The sequence below is a fragment of the Rhipicephalus microplus genome, unplaced genomic scaffold, assembly GCF_043290135.1.
Source record: "Rhipicephalus microplus isolate Deutch F79 unplaced genomic scaffold, USDA_Rmic scaffold_15, whole genome shotgun sequence".
Taxonomy (NCBI): domain Eukaryota; kingdom Metazoa; phylum Arthropoda; class Arachnida; order Ixodida; family Ixodidae; genus Rhipicephalus; species Rhipicephalus microplus.
Genome location: NW_027464588.1, coordinates 5,337,370 through 5,361,901, shown reverse-complemented (window position 1 = coordinate 5,361,901; position 24,532 = coordinate 5,337,370). Strand labels below are relative to the sequence as shown.

The 24,532-nt window shown below is 47.1% G+C and overlaps 1 protein-coding gene across 1 annotated transcript; it reads left to right on the top strand.

The window, feature by feature from the left end:
• The first annotated feature begins 422 nt into the window (after window positions 1–422).
• Window positions 423–22,390, top strand: LOC142784733 (tetraspanin-33-like). The gene is made up of 4 exons (XM_075883234.1): window positions 423–536; window positions 3,491–3,794; window positions 15,331–15,487; window positions 22,039–22,390. The coding sequence occupies exons 1-4, from the start codon at window positions 423–425 to the stop codon at window positions 22,388–22,390; spliced, it is 927 nt and encodes a 308-aa protein (XP_075739349.1).
• The last annotated feature ends 2,142 nt before the right edge of the window (window positions 22,391–24,532 follow it).

Below are 24,532 nucleotides of genomic sequence, written 5' to 3'. Positions count from 1 at the left end.
GCTAAAACATCCGTAAAGTGAATAGTGGAAAGGAACAAGTATTGGTAATGAGCCCTTGTCTCCATCACGTTGCACGCATTATAAAAAAAGACAAGGTCTTCATTCTGGGAAGGCTTCTACACTAGCGTTCCTTGGAATTAAACAATCCAGGGAATACATGGACAATTCTCTTATAATTGGCCAATCCCCTTCATTGGGTACAAACCATGTGTAGAGACAAAAACAACAACAACAAGAACAACAACAACGCCATAAGATTTAATAAGACCCCCAATTCTTCGCCCATCTCCCACAGTGGGTATTAGCCACCAAAGAACGTGAACATGCAGAAGAAGGCGATCATTTGGTGTAACGGAAAACTCTTGTTACGTGCAAGCGCTTTTTGAGCTGCTAAGCGGACATACACCGACGTTCTCAGCCTCATGTCTGCACAATTCAGAGGTCGATTAAGTGAATGCACCAGCTCGCTGAGACCGCCAGTGTCGGTGTGCAGCCTAGAGAAGCAGGAGACGGTCCTGCTTGACGTCAATCCAGCGGTAAGTTCATGTGATGTACACAACCTGCTCATATTGCAAGCTTACGTACAAGGAGTGTCAGACGTTGAAAGATCAACATTGGTTAATGAGCGACCCATCATGCTGCTTATTCAGCAGCGCACCTATTTGCAAACCAGTGTGTGCGTATTATGAAGTAACAGAGCATCTGCTTTATTGGCAGAGACGGAATCAATAGCATAGAAATTCTGAAAATTCCTTACAAATATTTTCACACGCATTACGCAATGATATTGGGTACTTTCTACAATAACGCCCGTAAAATACTTCCTTTTTTATGATTTATTGCTGGTGTCCGTGTTTTCCTACCCTCTTATTCAGAATGAGTCGTAAATGAGTACCAGAATGATGAATAAGCAGGAATGGCATAGTTTTTGTAAGCACGGGAGCATGGGTTTTTTCACCAGCTGGGGTATGAGCACATGAATGGGAAAATGACGCAGAGAGAAGCCTGCGCTGGTATTTTACCTTAATATTTTGGGAAGAGACAAACTAATTATTTTGAAGTGCGCCAAATGACGTGCATTATATCGTGCCTTTCTTACGTAAAACTAAGTATTTCTATGGTAATATGAATTTTAAGATCTTTATGACTGACGCCCAAAGTTTTTGAAAATTATTACGAAAAATTGTTTTAAACACAAAGTGCTTTTAGTGAACTGTGAGCACTTTCCGTCTATCTATCTATCTATCTATCTATCTATCTATCTATCTATCTATCTATCTATCTATCTGTCTTTCTGTCTGTCTGTCTGTCTGTCTGTCTGTCTGCCTGCCTGTCTGTCTGTCTGTCTGTCTATCTATCTATCTATCTATCTATCTATCTATCTATCTATCTATCTATCTATTTATCTATCTATCTAGCCGCCTTCGACTTTTAGCTCTCCTGGCCGTTTCGATAATGGTATCGATACCAATTTTAGTATGGCATACCATGATTGTATGAAGAACAAATTTGACTAAATAAAACAAGGAAAGCATGATATATATGTAATGAATATCATGATTTACATTTCATGGTCCTGTAGCTCTTGCGGTGGTTTCGTTCACATGGCGTGCTGGATAACTAGTGTGGTAAAGCATGATTGCATGGCGAACACAAGCGACAGATCCTAACATGAAAATTATGACATGCGTGTCATGTGACAACATGAATACATGCCACACTCATGATGCGCTCGCGGCAGTTTCGCTAGCGTCAAATATATCAAATTTTGTGTTACAGTACGTGAATGGATGAAGAAGGTATTTGACCGGTGCGAACTTGATAATCATAAGACGCGTGTCATGTAAAACATCACTACTTGCCACGCTCATGACATGCTGGCGGTCGTTTCGCTAGCTTCAGCTATACCAAATCTGGTATTGCGGCACGTGAATGAATGACGAAGGTATGATACTCGTGCAAATCTGATAAACGTGAGATGCGTGTCATGTGAGAACATGGCTACATTCTACGCTCATGATGTGCTCGCGGCCATTAAGCTAGCATCACATGTACCAATCGTGGTATTACGTGGCGCGAACGGACGACATTGATAAATGACACATACAAACATAATAATCATGGGATGCGTGTCATGTAAGAACATGACTACATGCAACACTGATGATGTGCTCGCGGCTGTTTCACTAGCTTCACGTATGCCAAATTCGGTATTATGTGACCCAATTGATGACGAAGGTATGTGACTGGTGCAAACTTGAGTCATGAGATGCGTGTCATGAGAGAACATGACGGCATGCTACAGTCAAGGCGCCAGTACATTTCGACATGACGCGGTGCGGGTGCTCGCCGGTGCTCATTTCGTCGCGTCAAGCCAGCGCTGGTGCACGCCAGGCGCCGGTCCTGCCATATACTCGCAGGCACGCGCCACGTTGTGTTTCTTTGCCGCATGCGCATTTCAGTGCATCCGGCGTCCCTCGGTAACAAAATTAGAGAGACGCAGAGTTGTCTGGCTGATGCGTTGGCGCGAAATGCAGCATGTCGCATTTCGCGCCAGTTGCCGTTGGGCCGCGCCGACGGACGCTGGTCGTGCCTGGCGTCAGACTATAGAGTGCTCGCGTTTTGCTAAGGTAGTGCTGCTGTTCCCAACGCGCGCGTGCTTCAACGCTACATTAGAGAACATTGAGCCCTTCATGATGTGCTCGCAGTTGTTTTGATAGCTCCACACATACCAAATTGAGTGTTATGTGACGTCAGTGAATAACGAAATACACGACTGGTGCAAACATGATAGTCCTGAAACGCGTTTCATGTAAGAACCGCTGAAATAGGTTAAATTTGGTTGGTCGGTTTAAATTGCTAGCGGACACTTGCTCTGTAATCTAAAAAAGGTTAGATTTCGTTGGTAGGTTTAAATTGCTAGCGGACACTTGCTCGGTAATCTAAAAAACATTCATTTCATTTGTGGGGTTTAACGTCCCAAAACCACCATTTGATTATGAGAGACGCTGTAGTGGAGGGCTCCGGAAATTTTGACCACCTGGGGTTCTTTAACGTGCACCCAAATCTGAGTACACGGGCCTACAACATTTCCGCCTCCATCGGAAATGCAGCCGCCGCAGCCGGGAATCGAACCCGCAACCTGCGGGTCAGCAGCCGAGTACCTTAGTCACTAGACCACCGCGGCGGGGAACCTAAAAAAACGATCAGTTCTGTTTTAAATTACTGCGGCAAACTTTTGGCAGTGGCTACTGCATCTTTCCATTGCCTCAAGTCTACTGCTGTAGACTATAGTGGCAGTGGCAGGATGGCTTACGACATCGCCCAACATCACATGTCTGCCAGTGCCGCCCCGAAGGATCTTCTTGAAGGAATAAAGCCATAATTTGCCTCCTGCAATTTCAGTTAATTTTGGAGGCATTTCAAGAACCAACTTGCTAGAGGGAGCACGCTAGTCAGTGCAAAGTTGTTCTCGCTGTCGCACTTACAGGTGCGATGCCTTCTCTTGTGGTTTGTGGGCATATCCTTCATCTGGGATGCATTGAGGATGTTCATGGATTCTTGGGACAGGGAAGAGGAGCACGTCCTGGAACGCCTGGATATCTCGGGAATGCTGCTAACACATATGGAGGTGCTGCTCTTCCTATTCGGGCTTGCGCTGTTCACCATCAGCTCGTGCGGCTGCGTCGGGGCACTGCGGGAGAACACCTTCTTGCTCAGAGTGTACTCCTTTGCACTTACCATCCTTATTGTCGTCAACTTTGTCCTCGGCGTTCTGGTTTACTTCGTGCTGGGTAAGAAAGGCTACCTTTAGAACTTACTAGAAGTAAGCACCAAGACACTGACGCTCAAAATGGAGCATAATGAAATAGCGTTCTAGAACGAAAAAAAAACGTCAGGAACATTTCGCAATCATAATATATATATGCCTCGACGGCTTCATTCACTCAACAGATAGAAAAGATTAATTTCACCATATAAGTGATGTATGCTGAAAATAGTGTCATTTGAGTGCAAATCATCCGGCTACAAATGTTGAAAATATTCTTAGTTGAGCGCAGTTCTGTTGAACAGCGAGAAAATATATTTGACTTTTCTGTACTTGATAGTTATGTATTCTTTCATATATGCCCCGTACTCCTGTGTATTACTAGTTATTGCTTGAATGTATTGTTTGTATCCCACTCCTGCATGGGCCCGGGTAGGGCCTGCAGTATCTGTAAAAAAATACAAAAATAATAAATATATATATATATATATTGTAAGCATTGTTCATGTGCGTCTTCTTGTTATATGTGCATACTCATCATCATTCGTCTAACCTGTGTTGTGGGGCAGAGGCTCGGCAAGTAAAAAAAGTGGCTTGCAGCAAAAACGTTACCTTACAAGTTGTGGAGAGTGCTTTTTGGTCCCCTGGTCCTCTCCCTGCAGCGCGTTTTCGTTGTCTTCGACTGCCAATCATCCCTTGAGCTCCGGTCGGGTCGCCGTTTGCGCAGTCAGCCCACGGTCATGTCGCAAGACGAGCACAACAACAACACGGCTCCATCCACCCCACCTACACCCCTGGGCATGCCTTCATGGACTGTCACCGCCCCTCAAAAAGATCCCCCGATGTTCGCTGGCCTTCGCGGTGAAGACGTTGGCGGCTGGTTGGATGAGTACGACCGTGTGAGTGCGCTTAACTATTGGCATGATTCTGTGAAGCTGTCCCGCGTGCTGTTCTATCTGTCGCAGGTCGCTAAGACATGGTTTCTCAACCATCAGCTGGATTTCCCAGACTGGCCTACCTTTAAGCTGCAGCTCCGTCAGATATTTTCCAACCCTTCTGTACATGCAGACATCGCCAAACGGAAGCTTGCTGAACGTGTCCAGCACTCCGGCGAGTCCTATACTTTGTACATTGAAGATGTCCTCGCCCTATGCCGTCGCGTCGACAGCTCGATGGCGGAACATGACCGCGTTCGCCACCTGCTCAAGGGAATCGGTGCCGTCACATTAAACGATTTGGCGACAAAGAACCCCACCATGGTCACGCATATCATCAGTACGTGTCAGCGACTCGACGACCTTCAACTTATACGTTTACAACCTGACACAAGAGATCTGAGGCCAACGCATGACAATGAACTCCGTGCGTTGATACGGTTCATGATTCGCGAAGAGCTGCAACTCCAGGCCACCTCGTTGTCTTGTGAGCTCCGCATAACACCTTATGCAGGCAGCCTCCGCAACATAGTCAGGGAGGAGCTGGCATCCGTGACGTGTGAGCAAGTCCCGAGCTCGCATACCACTCCAAAGCCGACATACGCTCAGGTGGTTGCAGCGTCACCTTCCCAGCAATCACCGCGGTATGTGTAAACTGCACAGCCCTCCCTAAATGTCCTCACCCCAAGGGCACCGCCTCCTTCTTTTTATGCCTTGTGTCCATCTCGACCGATTTCCTATTAATGCGGAATACGTGGCCACATCTCACTGTTCTGTCGTCGACGTCAACAAGATGAAAGGCGGTGCTAAGGTGACTACAAGAGGGATGAGTTTGCTTCTGCTCCACAACATCGCCACCCATACCAACTGTACCAACGCCACTCACCATCTCCACAGCACTTCGATGCAGCCAGTACCTTCCGCTTTTCGCGCCATCGTTCCCCATCACCTATGCACCGTTCCTCGTCACCACTTCGTCCGGCTACCACGGCGTCTGATCATCGCCCGGAAAACTAAACAGTGCAGCTTAAGGAGCGAAAGCTGCATTTGGCGGACTGCATCGAACTCCTCCAGAACTCCCCTCAAATGTACTTTCTGTGTGTGTTGAGGGTATTTGGACTGAAGCCTTAGTGGACACAGATGCATCGCTCTCAGTTATTAGTGTGGACTTGTGTTCTCGTTTGCGCAAAGTGAAGACACCGTATGATGACCCTCCTCTTTGCTGTGCTAATGCGGTTATCGTTCAGCCTTCTGGTGTTTGCACAGCACGAGTTTTTATTGAGGGCATCCTTCACCATATACAGTTCCTCGTTCTCCCATCGTGTACTAATGCGCTCATTTCAGGGTGGGACTTTCTGTCCTCAGCTTCAGCCGTGATATCTTGCCCTCAGAGGGTCATTCGCATGTCAGATACTGCGCCTTTGTCCGATAAAGATACTCGTAGCCAGCGCTTCGTCTCCGCTGATGACTGTTTTATTCCTCCAGGTAATGCGCATATTCTGACCCTGACATCAGATAAGATCAGTACTGATGATGTGTTCCTGGCCCCGTGTGGACGCTACATCAATGGTGGGCTTACCATCGCTCCTAGCCTGGTGCACTTTCATGATGGCAGAGCATTAGTTACGGCAGTTAAACCTACTTCTTTGCCTGTTGCACTGCTCCAGGGCACCAGTGTGGTTTGCTTCCCAGATACCATTCATTTGAAAAATACCATACATTCACCATTGACATCTCTTCTCTAATTGTTCCAACTCACTCCTCGGCAACCGTACCAGAGAAGTTCATCACAAGGCTCGAGGAATGTCGGCAACGGGCTCGCCTTAATACAGAAGCCAATCATCAGGATTGCAAGCAACGCTACGACAGCTCTTATCGCGACGTCTCCTTCAGTCCCGGGGATGAAGTGTTGCTTTGAACGCCTATTCGTACTCCAGGATGGTGCGATAAATTTCAGTAACGCTTCATTTGACCCTATACAATCAACGAACAAACGTCCCCAGTGCCCAGTGAACTACCGTGTCACTTCTATGCGACCTTTCTTCGCATCGTCGCTGTCGTGGTTCGGAGATTGTCACGTATCGCGTCGGAAGCCATTCGTTCGACGTTCCGTTTTCGTCTAAGATGAGTCCGGGCTGGCCCCTCAAGCGTGGGGGGGGGGTAATAAGTGTGAGCATTATTCATGTTCGTAATCTTGTCATATATACATACTAATCATCATCAGTCTGACCTGTGTTGTGGGGCAGAGGCTCGGCGAGTAAAAGAAGTGACTAGCAGCAAAAACGTTGCCTTACAATATATATATATATATATATATATATATATATATGTATGTATATATATTGTCACAGGTAATGGGTATGAGCCATAACTGTAGCGTGAAAACGCTAGGAAGTAGAAAAAGAACAGAATTTTTGCTTCCTGGTCTGGGCGCGCGAGCAAGACGTCGATTCGTCGCTGTCTGTTATTTCTTTCGTGGCACTGGTGGAGGTGCGGGGTAAATGCGCCTCGGCTGCAGATCTTCAGCCGACACACCGAGCTACTTGGAGACAGCTACAGCTCCCACGGCAAGAAGCAGTCGCCGCCTGCGAGGACTACCTCTCGAATACGGTCCTCTCTCTCGGGACGAGATGGCAGCTTCGACTACCAGCTAGGCGAGTCAAACCAACGACGCCTGTTCTTTTCTCCCGCATGTTTTTCATGCGCAGCAAACACCACACTAAATTCATGGGAACATTTTTGATGATGTTGATGACTGGCTTGACCACTTCGATCGAGTTGCCAACATCAATGAATGGGATGAAGCTCGGAAGCTGCGGAGAGTTTACTTGGCGTTAGAAGACTCTGCCAAAATGTGGTATGAGAATCACGAGGGCTCTTTGCGACGTGGCAGTAGTTCAGTCGACAATTTTGTGATGCGTACCACAGCACTGAAAGAAAAGATAGAGCGGAGCAGGCCATCTCGTCTCCGAACCAACGACCTAACGAGAGAGTTGCGATGTTTGTCGAGGACATGCTTCGACTCTTCAAGCGTGCCAACCCTGGAATGTCCGAGCAAAAGAAGGTGCGGCTTTTATAGCGTAGGGTAAAAGAACAGGTCTTCGCCGGACTCGTGCGCACTCCACCGACGACTGTGGCTGAGTTCATAAATTATGCAACCACACTGGAGTATACTCTCCAGCATCGGTCGTCACAGTATGAACGCCAGGACGTGACCCCTGCTGCATGCTCTGTCGGGGCTGACAGCGAGAAGCATGCCCTCGCAGAGTTTATAAGAAGCGTCGTGTGGGACGAGCTGCGCCAACTCCAAGCAGCGGGACCCCAACCACCCGTAAGCGCTCTCGCAAACTTAATCCGAAACGAGATCCGACAGGTGGTCACCCCACTCACGCCAACAAGGCCTGAGGCCCCTGTGCTGACTTATGCGGCGGCTCTTCGATCTCCTGCACCACATGCTCCTGATCCCACCATGCGGACAATGGATCAGGCTAGCCATCGATTCCAGGGCACTCCGCCACCTGCCTCAAGGTTTCCTAGTACACCAACTTATCATCCGTCTGGATCGCGACAGAACGCCGCAAAGGCCAACGTGTGGCGTACGTCGGATAACCGTCCCCTCTGCTACCACTGTGGCGAAGCGGGTCACGTCTACCGCTATCGCCAGTACCGCGAACTTGGTCTCCGTGGCTTTCCCCCTGAGCGTCCCCGCGACATTGAAGCGTACCTTACGGCCAGCAAGCTCCTCGCCTTGGTCAACGCCACAAATCACAGTCACCATCACCTCGCCGCCCCACTTCACCTAGCGTTTCCTCGTCATCTTATGCTTTTTCAGAGTCCCCACAGGGGAAACTAGAAACCGCGGCTCCTGGGGTTGAAGCCACGTCCCAACGAACTGTCAAAGGGCCTCCCTCGACGCAAGGACCCGACAAAGACCGTTCTGACTTTCCAGTCATTTCTGAAAGTCATAAGACTGTTTCCGCCGACATCACAGTACACGTCGATAATCACGTCGTCTGTGCCCTCATTGACACCGGCGCCGATTATTCGGTTATGAGCAGCGCCCTGGCGTCCCAACTGAGGAAGGTAACTACCCCTTGTCAAGAAACCCCGTTGCGCACGGCAGGGGGGCCACCTCGTGACGCTGACTAGAATGTGAACAGCCCGTGTTCGAATCCGTGCTTCGACGTTCACAGGGTCTTTCCTCGTGTTACCTGTGTGCTCCTGTCCACTCACTGTGAGACTGGACATTCTTCGCGAACACGGCGCAATTATTGACCTACGATACTTGCAGGTGTCGTTCGAGGACCTGTTCATCCTGAACCAAAAAACGCCCACTTATCGAAGGCTGCCCTACGTGTATCTTCCGAATCTGTTACTTTGCCTCCCTGCAGCAGCTTCTTCATCAACGTTGAATGTGATGAAGACGTTCCCGATGCTGTAACTGCAGAAGGAAATCTGTCTCTACTTTTTTCACAGCAAATCTGCGTTGGCCAAAGTATTTTTCAGCCCAGGAAGAAGCAGGCATGCCTATTAGTCACGAATTTCAGCGAGGAGTATTGCCATCTTAACAAACACACTGTGATCGCATACCTTGAGGATATTGCCGACGTCCCTGGTCCCTCAATATTATCTGCTCTTTCGTCGCGCAATAATTCCGACATGACATTCGCAAGCACTCTTGTCGTAAACCAGGGTCTACCATCCGCACAACGGAAAATTCTTCTGAAGCTACTCGACTCATTTTAGGACTGCTTCGCTACGACTTCGAGAGTGGACTAAACACCGCTTGACAAGGATCATATCAACACCTAGCATACCGAGAGACCCATTCGACAGCACGCCTACAGAGTCTCGCAAAAAGAACAAGACGTTATACACCAACAGGTTCAGCAGATGCTCAAGGACGATATCATCAAGCCATCGACCAGTCCCTGGGCATCCCCTGTTGAGTAAGTAAAGAAAAAAGATGGTACCCGGCAATTTTGCGTCGACTACCGAAAGAGATCACCAAGAAAGACGTGTATCCTTTACTACGAATAGATGACTCGCTGGACCACATTCTCAACGCTCCTTACTTTTCTTTCATGGATCTACGCAGCGGCTATAGGCAAATTTCTGTAGATCAGAGCAACCGCGAAAAGACCGCCTTCATTACTCCTGATGGACTCTACGAGTTCAAGGTCCTTCCTTTCGGCTTATGCTTGGTGCCAGCTACTTTTCAAAGAATGATGGACACGGTTCTTTCTGGGCTAAAATGGCAATCGTGTCTTGTGTACCTTGACGATGTGGTCGCCTTCTCTGACACGTTTGAGCAGCACATCCAGTGCTTACAGGTAGTTCCTCAGGCGATTCGAACAGCTGGACTTTCTCTCAAACCTAAAAAATGCCACCTTGCTTTCAAGAAACTGATGTTTCTTGGTCATGTTGTCAGCTACATTGGTATACATCCAGAACCTGAGAAAACGAAAGCTGTTGCTGCATTTCCTGTCCCAACGAACAAGTGCGATCTCCGCCGATTTCTGTGAATGTGCACATATTACAGACGCTTCGTCAAAGACTTCAAAAATCGCTGAACCGCTAACTGAACTTACAAATAACGGCTTACCATTTGTCTGGGGTCATGATCAGCATCAAACCTTTGACACGCTACGAAATCATCTTCAAGCCCCTCCTGTACTCGGTCACTTCGATGACAACGCTGCCACAGAGCTGCACACGGATGCCAGCAATGTCGGAATTGGAGCTGTATTGGTTCAATGGCAAAATGGTGTAGAGCGCGTGATTTCCTAAGCAAGTCGAACACTATCATCCGCAGAAAAAAACTACTCTGCAACAGAAAAAGAATGCTTAGGCGTTGTTTGGGCTATAACAAAGTTTCGCCCTTATTTGTACGGTTTACCATACGGGGTAGTTTGCGACCACCATTCTTTATGCTGGCTGGCCAACCTCAAAGATCCTTCCGGTCGTCTAGCACGGTGGAGCCTTCGAGAATTTGACGTTACAGTTATTCACAAGTCCGGAAGCAAACAAACTGCCGCTGACTGTCTTTCACGTGGCTGATTGGAAGTATGAACGCGGACGTTGAAGAGGACGATACACTCCTTTCCTCTGTACCAGTAATCGACTTGGCTCAACAACAACGCGACGACATGGAGCTGATTGACTACATCGAAGGCCGAAAAAGCTGTCTTCCTCGAAACTTTGCACGTTCGCTGGCCTCGTTCTGCATCACTGATGGAGTCCTCTATGAGAAAAAGTTCGAACATACCCAGGCTACTTACCTACTGGTTGCACCGACTTCGCTTCGGGACGATATTTTACATACTTGTCACGACAAACCATCATCAGGACACCTTGGCTACACGCGCACATTGGAAAGAATTCGACGCTCATACTATTGGCCATGCCTCGCGAAGATAGTCAAACAGTACGTCCGCACATGCCGCGACTGCCAACGCCGTAAGACTCCACCTGTCCGACCAGCAGGACTACTACAGCCTATCGCCACGCCGAAAACACCCTTCCATCAAATTGGCATTGACTTGCTCAGATTGTTTCCAACGTCTTCGTTTGGAAACTGGTGGATTGTGGTTGCCACCGAGTATTTAACGCGTTACAGCGAAACGAAGGCGCTGCCCAGAGCTATTATAGCAGAAATTGCCCAGTTCTTCGTCACCAGCATCGTACTTCATCACGAAGCGCCAGCTGTGATAAGTACTGATAATGGTACAGCTCTCACCGCAGAGATTCTTCAAGAAGTGCTGAGACTAAGTGATAGAGAACATCGGAAAACCACGGGTTATCACCCCCAAACAAAGGAACTCACTGAACGGTTGAACAACACCATTGCAGATATGCTGTCAATGTATGTGGCCATGGATCACAAGAACTGGGATAATATACTCCCTTATGTAACTTTCGCTTACAACACAGCAGCCCAAGAGAGTACAGGTTTCACCCGATTTCGCTTAGTTCATGGTCGAGAGGCCACTACAATGCTCGACACAATGCTCCTTCCCAACAACCTGGGGTGTTCAACGCGGACACTGCCTTGTTCACTCAACGCGCCGAGGAGGCTCGTCAACTGGCCCTACGCCGTATTCAGGCTCGCAAAACTGCCGACAAACACCCCTACAACCTTACACAACGAGAGGTTACCTTCCAACCAGGCGATGAAGTTTGGGTGTGGACCCCGATTCGACAGCTTGTTCACTCTGAAAAGTTGCTGCAGCGCTACTTCGGCCCGTACAAAGTTCTACGCCGACTCAGTGACGTTACTTACGAAGTTCTCCCAGAGCGCACCTCAAGACGTTCCCGTCGGTTTCCACAAAGTGATGTGGCGCATGTGTCAAGGCTCAAGCCATATTTCTCGCGTCAGCAATCGAACGTTGACTGACTTACCATGCAATAAATTTTTTGTCACTTTTGTTTCTTTTTGATTGTCTTTTGTCCTAACTCCTTTCTTTCTTGAGTACTTCTATGACACCAGCCAATTTTTTTGCCTTACGACACAGGTGTGAGATTTCATAGTAGCTCCTTTTCTTTCTCATTTTTTTCATCGCTCATCACCAGCATCAAGGAGAGGGAGTAATGTCACAGGTAGGGTAATGGGTATGAGCCATACCTGTAGCGTGAAATCACTTAAATGTAGAGAAAGACGAGGACTTTTGCTTCCTGGTCTGGGGGCGAGCGAGACGTCAATTCGTCGCGGTCTGTTATTTCGTTCAAAGTAATATATATATATATATATATATATATATATATATATATATATATATATATATAACTTGCCGTGAGCAGGAATCGAACTTTTTTCTAATAACTTCCCCTAGACATTCCTCGGCATCATTGTCTGTTACATCTCATTATTATTGTGTCAAAACATGGAAAAACGAACCCTTAAGTGTACACTTTTTTTCCTTATTCATTAACGAGGGTCTCGTACTGGCAGACTTGGCGCCGTTAGGTTGTATGCGAGAGACTATTGGTCAGCGTCCCCCTCGTAATAAGTTCACGTGCTACTTGACGACACAGGCTCATAAAAGGGTTTTCTACACTCGGCGTGGTGGCTACAGATGGCGCTGACTGACAGTTCCACGTTTGAACTCACATATAAACCCAATAAAGTGGCTGTAGGGATAGCCGCCATGATAGCTCACTGGCTAGAGTATCGAACGCGTTATTCAAAGGTCGCAGGTTCGATTCCTACTCACGGTAAGTTATATTTTCACCCACTTTTCTTTCTTCTTATTTACATTACACTGGTTCTAATTACTTCTTCAATACATTCCTTGGCATTATTGTCTGTTAAATCTCATTTTAATATATATATATATATATATATATATATATATATATATATATGACGCAATGATGACTGGGTGACGTGGCCCGGCTCATACTCCATGTTTATTCTATACTGATCTTCTTCCTTCTCGGCTTCTACCAATCATCGCTTCATACGTCACACGATTCCCCCTCCCCCCGAAAGAAGGCATGAATTACGAACAAGAAAAAGTACACAAGGAGAGGTTGAGAAGTCACAAATGTCAAATTTCACAATTGGTTTCATGGCCCCGTGGTGTTCCGTAAACTGGCAAAACTTCAGGAAAGAGTGCAGCTATCCGGTTAACGCAGGAGTTCTGGTGGGCGAGGCTGTTGGTTGCGTCCTGGATAACACAAGAATGCTTTGGACGTGGAGATAGCGGAAATCGCAGCCGGCATTCTTGTGAAGAACAAAGGAGGTTCGAACACCTTGCAGAATGGACAGTTCAGATATCTTAGGCATCGAATTTTTTGTCGTGGCACAGGCCGTGCAGGCAGCTTGCGTGCGCGTTGATTGAGGTTGATTGGGCGCTGCCTGTGTTTCTGCCAAGTACAAGGGGTGCTTTTGTGGCTTTTTGAGATTTTTCTATGGCGATGTCGCAGATGTTTAGATCGAAGGCACATTCTTGATCTTTGGTGGAGAATGTATCCACGACACTGGGCCTTTTTGAAATGTTCTCTAAGCCTTAAAAGTGCATTCAATGACGTTTTCATTCGTCGTTGACAATGTTGGAGTATATGTTGACGTTGGAATTTCTTGGTTTCGTCAACTTGCTTGTGATGTGACATTGATCGTGGTGCGCCAGGATTCTTAGCGAGTTCTCCCCAGGCTTCTACGATGCCAACCAATGCAACTGTTTCCGGTGCAAAACAATGTGATGGGTTTCGTGCACTTGAATCTTCTGCATTTATAAACCGTTCATTGGTTGCCTGAAGCGTACTTATGTCCTCAGAAGTCGCACCTGCGTTTTTGTTTTTATTGTTGACAGTGAGTTTGTATACTGGATACACAACGCTTCGATCTTGTGATTGATGAACACTCGACGCTTCTGCAGAACACTCTTCTTCACAAGATGCTGATTGTGAATGCTTCTGTCTCTGTGGAACTGCTGAACTGAATACTTTGAACAAATGAGATTCCTGTGAACATTCGTTGTCTGGGTTGGTTTCGTGCGGATTTACTAACTCGTCATGCGTAAATGCTACGATCTTGTGAGGTGCTTCATCAGGTTTATCAGTAAAGTTGATGACAGGAGATGGAACTTCAGAGCTGAATACTTTGAACGAATGATGTTTCTGTGAACATTCGTTGTCTGGTTTGGTTTCATGTGGACTTACTAACTCGTCGTGCGTAAATGCCGTCACGCGTCCGAAGCCGTGTGGGCCATGTGTGCGACACGAAGCATCAAGTGATTCGGGTTGTTCAGTAATACCTGAAGTATTATGGTGCCGTAAATACATTGGAAATGCCGATTTATTTGCCCGTGAAAAATCCAACCGTAAGTCCGGTCTTTTGGCAAAATGGTCTACATTCCTATCGGCATACGGTGGCATTACCTTCTCTGCTGCGACGTGCAAGTCCCTAGTTGGTGTTGTAATGCGTGAAGTGTATTTGGACGAGTCATACAATGGTACAATGGTGGTATATTTTCTCTGAGATCTCGTTTGAAAAATAGGCTTACTGCGGGAAGACTTCGCGTAACTGTGATGGGTCAGTTGAAAAGCCTTCCGCTGATCAGGTATGAACAGGTCTTCATCGTATTCTTTGAAACGGGTAATCATCTCTTCCCTGATCTTTTGCCATGATTCGTCGTTTTCGAATATGTGTGTCAGGTAAAACTTGAATGCCTCACCGGAGATGTAGTCGGTGAAGTTGATGATCATCTCCCGCTCCGACCAGGATGCAGCGGCGGCGTGGACCTCGAATAGGTTGAACCAGTCCTGTACGGGTCTGTCGTCCGCTGATCCGGTGTACTTGGGGATGTCGAGCTCAGTCGATGGTTCTGTCATGGTGCCGGTAACTGAATGCGCCTGAGATCACCTCTTTTGTGGTCGATATTCAGTTGAGGCGTACTGCAGGTGGCTTCGTGAATTATGTGAGGTTGATGAGTGGTGGCCAGGTCTTCATCCTGTCGACTTGTGTGACGCTATGATGACTGGGTGACGTGGCCCGGCTCATACTCCATGTTTATTCTATACTGATCTTCTTCCTTCTCGGCTTCTACCAATCATCGACACGAGCAGATATTGGACTTTAGTACAAATTTATTGCTAATGTGCGTGATACGTCCAATTTCGTAGGAAGCATGAAGAGTGTGATAAAGGCGACAATATCTGAGAAGCTCGTACTCCACTACCGTGATTCTCAGGATATTCACGACCCCGTAGACGAAATACAGCGTTTCCTCAAGTGCTGCGGCATGACGTCACTAAACTTTCGTGACTGGAACGACAACATGTAAGTGAGCTCACAACCTCATTCGCAGTTTTTACTTTGGAAAATAAGTGTTGGTGCAGAAACCTTACAATGCCTCAAATCATGGAGACATTAAAAAAACAATGTTACTTGCGGAAAGTTGTTGGAAGAAGTACTGCGATGTACGGATGTAATGAAGCTCTTTGTGAAAGATGGTGGTTCATTGCATCGACTTAGAACAAAAAAGGAGCAAATTGTCGCCTTCGCACATACTGAGGCAGCTATACACGATCCTATGTTTTTTAGAATATTATTGGTAAGATATTCAATGGTCATTGAAAGAATATTCTGAAAAAAAATGCATATTGGTCACGGCACCTTCAGCGGTTAGCGACTGTTTTATTATTTTCGTGCATATATAAAGGCGTTAGTTTAAGACACACTTAAGACTTTTTTGCGTACTAGTGAAGTACAGATTCACAATCCCGAAAACTTCGATTTCGCCGCCACTCAGCGCTTGCTAAGCGAGAAAACGCGCAAAACGAAAATGCGTGTGGACACGCCACTTGAGATTCCTGCACAAACACTATGATGTGATGGGATTCGAAGGCGTGTACTGGGTCCTAGGTAGCTCCTATTCAATACATCTTCAGTACATTTTCACCTGTGGGTATTTATCAAACGAACTTCCAGGAAATTTTATCGAGACAACGTTTCCAAAATTTCAATAATGCATGGTGAAATGTTTGAAGCCACATGCGTAAGCATCGGTGCGAGAGAGAGAGAGAGAGAAACAATTATTGAAAGAAGCTTGTGAGTGAAGGTGGGAGGGTCCCTTATTCCAGGAACCCTCTGGCTTGGACAGCCCGCCGAGCTCGAGCGACGAGTTGACGCTGCTCGACCAGGTCCGGCTGGGAGATCACAGCCTCCCACGCTTCACTGAGGAGGTCTTGGTCCGCATCTGGTGCTGCTGCTCGTAGTCGTGGGGCACTTATTTTGCACTGCAGTAGGAGGTGCGCCAGAGTGTCTGCCACATTGCAGTGAGGGTAGATGTAGCTGTGCGACGTGGGCCTCATATGGTGCAATAGTACGCCGTGGGTGAACGTGTTGCTTTGAAGACGCCTATGGTCAGTCCATTCGTCTCTTGTGAGTTTTGGATGTGGCGGTGGGTATAACCTGCGTTCGAGCCGATAATGTTGCAGTAATGCATGGTACGTTATAGGTATGGCTTCTCTTGCCTTTGATTCTGTTGTTGAGTGGGAGGTGTCTCGGATCTCGTATGGGAACGCCCCGTTGGCGCATTCACGCGCTGCGATGTGTGCCGTTTCATTTACCTCGAGACCTTCATGACCCGTATCCACACGATGCATGTGTTGGGAGGAGGATTGTCCATGCGCTTTACTAGCCTAATCGCCACCGTGGAGACCCTGCCTTTCAGGTATTTTCGTGCCGCTGTTTGTTAGTCGGTAAATACCACGATGGGATCCTCACTCGTCTGGATGGCGAGTGCTATAGCAGCCTCTTCAGCTGTTTCCGCACGTTTGGCGATGATAGTCGCCGATGCCAGTACCGCGTCCTTGTTAACTGTGATGGTAATTGCGAAGACATTACGTCCCGGATATTCGGCTGCGTCCACGTATCGCGCCGGCGGATCATTGCATTCTTTTTTAGGATAATGTAAGCCTTGGCGAGCCGCCTTTCTCGGTGATGTTGAGGATGCATGTTTCGAGGGACCTGCTGAATTTCAAGGCTTTCTCGCAGCTGTGACGGTATTTTGCCTTTGCGTTCTTCGTTGGGTTCAAGGCTGGTCTGGTATCCTGTGCGTCGAAGGACTGCTTGCCCTGTGAGTTACAGCTTGAGTCTCTCGACCTGGTTGATGAGGCGTGCTTCGATGAGTTCTTTCCACGTATTATGAACTCCCATGCGAAACAGTCGGTCAGAGCACAATCGAGGCCCCAGGTCTTGAGATATCTTTCAGTGATGTTAACCGCCTTTTGAAGTCGGTCCTCCGGTTCACCCATGCTTGAACCTCTTGTCCACATAGTGATATCATCGGCGTATAACGCGTGATGTATCCCAGAGACAGCGTTCAAGAGACGTGGGAGCTTAAGGAGGGCCAAGTTGAGAAGCACTGGTGATATCACTGAGCGCTGCGGCGTGCCTTTGTTAGGAAGTTGAAAAAGCTCGCTCCTGATATTTGCAATCCCTACAGTGGCAGTGTGGTTGGTGAGGAAACCCAGCATATAGGAGTATGTCTTGACACCACAGCCGACATCTTCCAGGCTACACAGAATGGCTTCGTGGCGCACATTGTCAAATGCGCCTTTTACGTCCAAAGCTGGAACAGATGACTTATTCTGCTTGCTCAAGCGAAGAGTATCTTACTTTATCTTCAAGAGGACGTCTTGTGTGCTGAGCAATTGGCGGAAGCCGAACATGCTGTTCGGGTAGTGACCATTATCTTCGAGATGTGTGGTGAGCCGCTCGTTTACCAAGTGCTCAAAGAGTTTCCCAGCGCCAGATGCAAGGGAAATGGGACAAAGATTCGCAATCGACAGTGGCTTGTTTGGATTGGGTACCATGGTCACCTCTTAGTGCTTCCAGGCTTGTGGTAGCTCGCCCTTCCTCCAGCAGTCGTTATAGTGCCGAAGGAGCGCCGTCAACTCCCGGGGCGGTAGCTGTCGTAGGTGCTTAGTGGTCACTCCGTCTTTTCCTGTGCTCGTGTTGCGCGTAATCTTAGCGAGGGTCGCGTGTAGCTCTGCCAGCGTGAAAGGCTGGTCTAGTGCTTCGTTCGGTGCTGCTCAGTACTCCCTGGGTGTCGAGTCGCCGATGGAGGTAGCTTGCTGGTTAACCGAGCAACGCAGTTTTGCTTGAAGTTCTTGGAGTGACTGGCGCTCTATGCCCTCATAGTGGTGCATGAGCCACTGAATTGTATTTCTTTGATTAGTTTTGGTATGGGTTTCGTCGATCAGGGCTCGAAGAATTCGCCAAGTCTTCTTCGTGCTCAATGTCCTTTGAAGTTTGTCGCAGAAGGACCACAAAGGACCATTTCTCGGCGTACTCCTGTGCCTGTCTAGTGAGTACGGCGATGCGGCGCTTCAGCTTGCGGTTGAGCTTTTGCCGTTGCAATCGTTTATTAGGCGATGTTAGAGCTTCCCATAGGTGAAGGAGATGTTTATTGACTGCTGGATTGTCCTCGTTGAAGTGTATCGTTTTGGTTTTTCCGTCAGCAACCCCTTCAACACTGTTTAACCAGGGTTCAATATCTTTGGTAGTCCAGTCATCAAGGTTCTTCCTGTAGGCGGTCCAGTCCATGAGCCGAGGTTTTTCTGTCTTGAGCAAGCGGTGAGCCTGTTTGACCTCTATTTGAATTATGTGATGGTCACTCCCTAGAGTGTCTGGTAACCTTGTCCACGTTGCGTTGTGCACGTCTCTAGGGAACGTGAGATCAGGATTAGTATCCCTCGACACGCTGTTGCCCACTCGGGGTGGATGGAGCAAGTCATTCTACAGCGTCAGACCGTGTTTCTGTACAGCGTCGTGAACACGCGCCCGCTTCTTGGTGGTGCTGTGATAGCGCCAAGCCGCGTGTGAAGCATTGAAGTCCCCAACTAAGACGAGTCCGTTGCCGTTAACCATTTGACGGAGCTCGTGGAGGAAGTGGTCGTATTGGTGTAACTGCTCCCGTGGAGGGCTGTAAAGGTTGGCCAGGTATAAGTTTTGTTGAGTCTTCGAGTGGGGATTATCTCCACGATAATGTGTTCGATGCCAATGTCTTAAATTTCATGAGCCTGTGCGGTTAGAGTCTTCTTGACTAGAATTGCGCTCCGGGGTGAGCATGTGAGAGTGCTGTAGCCAAGGAGCTTTATTTTTTTCGGGGGGGGGGGTTTCCTCAACGCGATCATATCTGGATATTTTTTTTAACATATTCTTGCATGTATGCAGAACGAGGTCTCTAGGATCTGCATTTCCAGTGCCAAATTCGAAGTGCGGGGAGTGGCTCAGACTGTCTATGTGTGGGAGCTGCCATTCTGGCAGTTGATCCCCGCCTGGTACCGGTCGTTTGGTGCTGTCGATTGAATTTCCGCTGCAGTTTCATTCCCTAAAGTCTTTCCCTCTTTCCGCTTGTTCCCTGATTGCTCCACCAGCTGCTCATTGGTAACAAAATTTTTGTATGCATATGTTATGACCTTATGCGTTTGTGCCATGAAGTCATCAAGCTTGGCGTCGAACGTGCTTACAGTACGGGTAAGTGGGCCTGCCTTTTTCATTATTTTAGTATCCACTTTCTCTATGGTTATGTCTATGGATGCGAGGAGTTTCGCAGTGAGAGCTTTTTCGAAAGGTTAAAGGCGTTGTTCGACGAGGTCGAACATCTTCGCTCCATGTTCTTGCAGCCTTTCTTCTACCCGCTTCATTATTCTGGCTTCCGTCTGTTTTAGTATGCTCTCGTCAAGTTCTAGTGTCCTACAGTCGACAGGTGGGCGTTGTTGTACCCTCCATTGAAGATCTTGGACTTTATTTTCTAGAGCCCGGATGGTCGCTGTATGAGCAGGCGAGATGGTCGAGGCACTTGTAGTATTTAGAGAACTAAGCCCGTCACTACCGGTCACCGCGGCGGCGTAACTGATTCCCCTAACGGAGCGAGACCATGATCTCGTGCGGGATCCAGAGCGACCTTCTTTCTTAGAGCGTGAGTGACTTCGATGATATTTTGGGGGAAAAGAGGGGGCCCATGAAATATTTGGTGTGATAACTGACTCGGGTAAAATATTGGTGCAAGCACTGCAGCGATTCTCAAGGACGCGGGCTTTATCGAGCTGCTGGCGTCTTACTTGATAAGGAGGGGGGTTGTTTCGGAGTTTCTTCTTGCATTTTTTTCCAGCAGTCTCGTGGTCTTCTCCGCAGATCTTGCACATCGGTTGGTAGTCATGTGGTTCTGTGTCCTTGTCGTGGCTGCATTTGTAGCAGAAGTTCGCTTTTGGCTGAGGGCAGATCTCTTTTCGGTGACCTATGGCGCCACAGGTTCGACAATATTCGATGGACTTCCGGTTTGACTTGCATCGCTAGTCTCCAGTGAGGTACGTCAAGTAAGAAGGAACGTACTGCCCATCAAAAGTGATAAGTGCAGCTGTGGAAGATTCCAGCATGCACGCGTCAAGGACATGGTATCTTGGGTCTACGCCAAGTCCTGCAACAATCTTTGTGGGGCTTGTTCCTGGTTCGAGGCCGTAGATCACTTCGCGGCACAAATCATCGGTGTGTCGAATGTGCGGATTTACCTGATATATTACTCCACCAAGCTGTATAGAATTTATACTTTGCAGTTTGGAAGCTCGTGCAGTACTTGCTGTGATTGCTATGATCACATTCTCTACTTTCTGCACCTGCATTCGTACATGGTCATAGAAGTCCTGCTGGCCAAGCCACTGGATTTCCGATGGCATGTGTAACATCGATGAGTGTTCGTTTTGAAAGATATAGTTCTGGTTGTGGGCGGATACAATTTTGAAGTCATCAATAGGGAATCGCCGCATCCTAGTGCTGCGTTGACGTTGCAGTTGAGATTAGGCGTCTGGCTTCACAAGTTGCGTAGCTCGTTCTTCGGCTGACTTGTCGTCTTTCACTGACCTGCCTTTACGGCTAGCTTGAGGCCACTCAATGTGGGCTTTGCCTGTCGTTTTGCCACTATTTTCATCAAACGTCCATTGTGATGCCGTTCTTGAGTTAGGCTCCGTGCTGTGCACTTGCATCATACTCAGGCTTTCTTAACGTGGGTTAGACGTCTGCATTTCCATGAGAGCGTTAGCTCTTTACCTCAGACGCTGCGTCTTTGTGTTGCGCGAGCAGCGTGCTCGTGCACCTACGAGCCGCTGGTGTCCAGCTCGTTTCGAAGGCCCGTCCTCGTGCAACAGCGGCGTTCACGTGAAGCGCGGCCTCTGTATTCCTTGGCGATGTTGTGTCCCAGCGAACAGGCAAAATATGTTTAGAGTTCAATATCTACTAAAAAATACACTCTCTGTGATGAGTCTGGTGTCTAACGATGCCCTGCAACGTGACGAATTCCAGGTCACTAAACGCAAGCAGTGTCCAGGCAAGGTTGCAAAGGAAATAGTAATAAGAGCAGGAGCCCATGTGTGGTGCGACTACAGACCTCAGCCCCCTGGCCACCGCATCGGTGGGAAAATTAAAAACAAAACTCCAACCTCAATCTTCTTCGCTAATAATGAGCTTATGATAGTCAAACAAATGCCACCAGAGGTTTCAGAGTGCAGTTTGTCAATTTAGACCAAATCGTTGTTTCACTTCAGGACTCCTTTAACGTCACCGAACGTCAAAATGCGTTGACCCGCACTTTCTTGAGCGTATGTGTTGAACACAGCACTGTTCTATTAGCTGTTAAAGATGCAAAAAAGCAAAGCTAATAGCCCAATACGGCGTATCCAAACCCGCCCACAGGATGGTTTTTAGTATCAATTATTATACAGGTCAGCACAATTCGTGGATATTCGATGCTTGAAAAAAACAAATTAACCAATCACAAGTATCCAATTCTTATCCTCGTCTTATCTTCATGTAACTTGTCTTTGCAGTTACTTCCACTGTGACGCGTCGAACCCGAGCCAAGAACGGTGCTCGGTGCCGCCGTCGTGTTGCCGCCCCGAGTCGACCTTCACTGGCATCTTCTGCGGGCGCAGCGTACTGAACTTGTCCGATCACCAGGCTTGGTTCCGCGTTCACACTAGAAGCTGCCCTGACGCCACAAACCGCTACGTGAAGGAGCACGTCATGATCATCGGCGGGGTCTGCCTCGTCTCCGTCATTGTGCTCGTCTTCATCGACATGGTCACGAACGCCGTAATTGACGACATCGACATCATTCGCAAGATATATGACCATGTCAACGGTGCAGAGGCCGGAGTGTCATCCACATTCACAACCTAAGATGCAATATTCATTAGAACGTTTCCCGTTTTTTGCTATTTACATTTACACATTCAATCCTTCCTGATAATTAGTCTTGTTCACTTTTAAAAATTTTTTTAAATATCTTTAGCACCTCAGGCCATAAAAGCGAATATTCGCAACCTAAATAGTTGATCGAAGGATGTAAAAATTGTGGGGCTTAATTTTTTTGTTATACATTATAATAATTAAGCTTAACAGACAATGATGCAAAGAAAGTAGGCAAAACGTTACTTGCTCTAAGCGGTAATCCATCTGTTCTCTTTAGGCACGCATCCTCTTCAGGCAGACAAACTCAGAATCAGGGACGCTAATAGCCCTGACTCTGAGTTTCGAACATTTTTCGGCCTGTTGGCGTCACACACCACGTGAATATATTACGAGCTAGTAGCTGTATAATAATCACCCGCATGCAGCCTAAATACATCGTCTTCCAGAACCAAAGCCTCACTATGAACAAAGGATAGAAATTGGAAATTTAACGCTCATTCATTATTACCTATTCCCCTCTGGGAAAATGGATGAGGAATAAAGTGGTACAGTACATGACGTAGAGGTGATGCTGTCTTTGCATGAAAAAGCTGAAATCCACCTAGATAGAGGGATTTCGATTCCCAGAAAAGCATAGAGGCCTGCGTGAGTAACAGTGTTCTCTTGCCTGCTCCTCTACACCGGGGTAGGGAAACGGGAAAGCAACCACACGATGGATAACGATGGTGATTTATGATTGTGAGTTTATATTGTTGCTCCAAGTTCACCAAGTGCTATATTCTACATCGAGTCGAATCATTTACAAAAAGGTTATAAGTGCTCTTACAACCACAGTCTCACTGTTAATCTCAAGTCAAGCGCGGAACACAACTTGATCACGTTGCGGCACATTACGATATCGACAAGTAGAATAAATAAAAACCTGTCGTTCGCGAGTTCATGTAGGATAGGTAAAGAACAGTGTTCATGTGTTTCTGGCAGCTGATGGTGATTATAACAGGCGCCACTTTCACTGCAGCCAAGAATGTGTGTATAACATGCGCAAAAGTTTCGGGAAAGGAACATAAAAATGCAAAAAACAATTGCATTTTCTGCCATTATTATCAAAAATTTCAATTAAACATCAAGCAAATTTTTCCCTCCGACGACCGCAGTCTTCCTCTAAATATTGTCAAATTTGCCGTGTGTGTTTAACGTTTCGTGGACGGTTTTCAAAAGCTATTTCAATTACATGCACCTTATTGCTGAATTCCCCCTCGCTCAGCATTTTACTTGATCATTGGTGAGTAGTGAAGCAGGATCCTTCTAACTTTTGAAGTGCACCAGTGCTGAGTAGTGTGGTTTTCTTTATATGCAAGGTACATCAATGACTGCCAGCCCACAACTTTCTCTTTGGACTTTAAAACTCAATTCGGTGACACAGTCCCTCTGATTTTTTTAAGTTGGTAAGGGGCGTTCATTATAGTAATATTTCCCCTTGAGCGGGTAATTTCTTTCTCGGTGGCCAATGCCCTATTTATTTACAGGTGTGCCCTAAAGGGTGTAATAGTACTACACAAGGCACTGCCAACATTGGTGCGCCTCGATAATGTAACCCTTTAAAACATGTTAGAACAGTGTTTCTATCTTTTAACCTTTCTTTAATATACAATATTAGCCACAATAATCATGGAGTAGAAAGAGAAGGCGACGATCGATTTCTTTTCTTTTTCGATTAGATCGTCAAACAGGTGAAGTGGTTTAATGATAATTGTACCAAGTAAATTATGCGATAGGGCGAAAATTTTCTTCAGAATGTTGGGCTCGGGGCGTGAAATTGCAGCAATACCTTTGTGTCTCCCCGGATACCACGTGTTTTTCATTTGTTAATTGTCATTTCTTTTCTGGTGTTCAAAGTACTAGTCACGTTGGCAGTGTTTTGGCAGCCTGTTAAAGGAAAAACTGTATTCACAGGAGACTTTAATTCACTGCATTTTCTTGGGAACTAAAGAAAAATTCCTGTGGTAGGCGGCTGTGGGAATAGGCCATTGACCACAGCCTCTCGTGTCCGAATAAAGGCCACGTAACATTTGTCTGAAGTCAGACTTGCTGAGTATTGGATTGACCGTTTTCTTTCAATGCAATCAATCT

Coding starts and splice junctions, on each gene's coding strand:
- LOC142784733 (XM_075883234.1), top strand. CDS start 423: ATGTCTGCACAATTCAGAGGTCGATTAAGTGAATGCACCAGCTCGCTG. Junction 3,795..15,330: donor TCTGGTTTACTTCGTGCTGG/GTAAGAAAGGCT, acceptor CCAATTTCGTAG/GAAGCATGAAGAGTGTGATA. Junction 15,488..22,038: donor CGTGACTGGAACGACAACAT/GTAAGTGAGCTC, acceptor TTGTCTTTGCAG/TTACTTCCACTGTGACGCGT.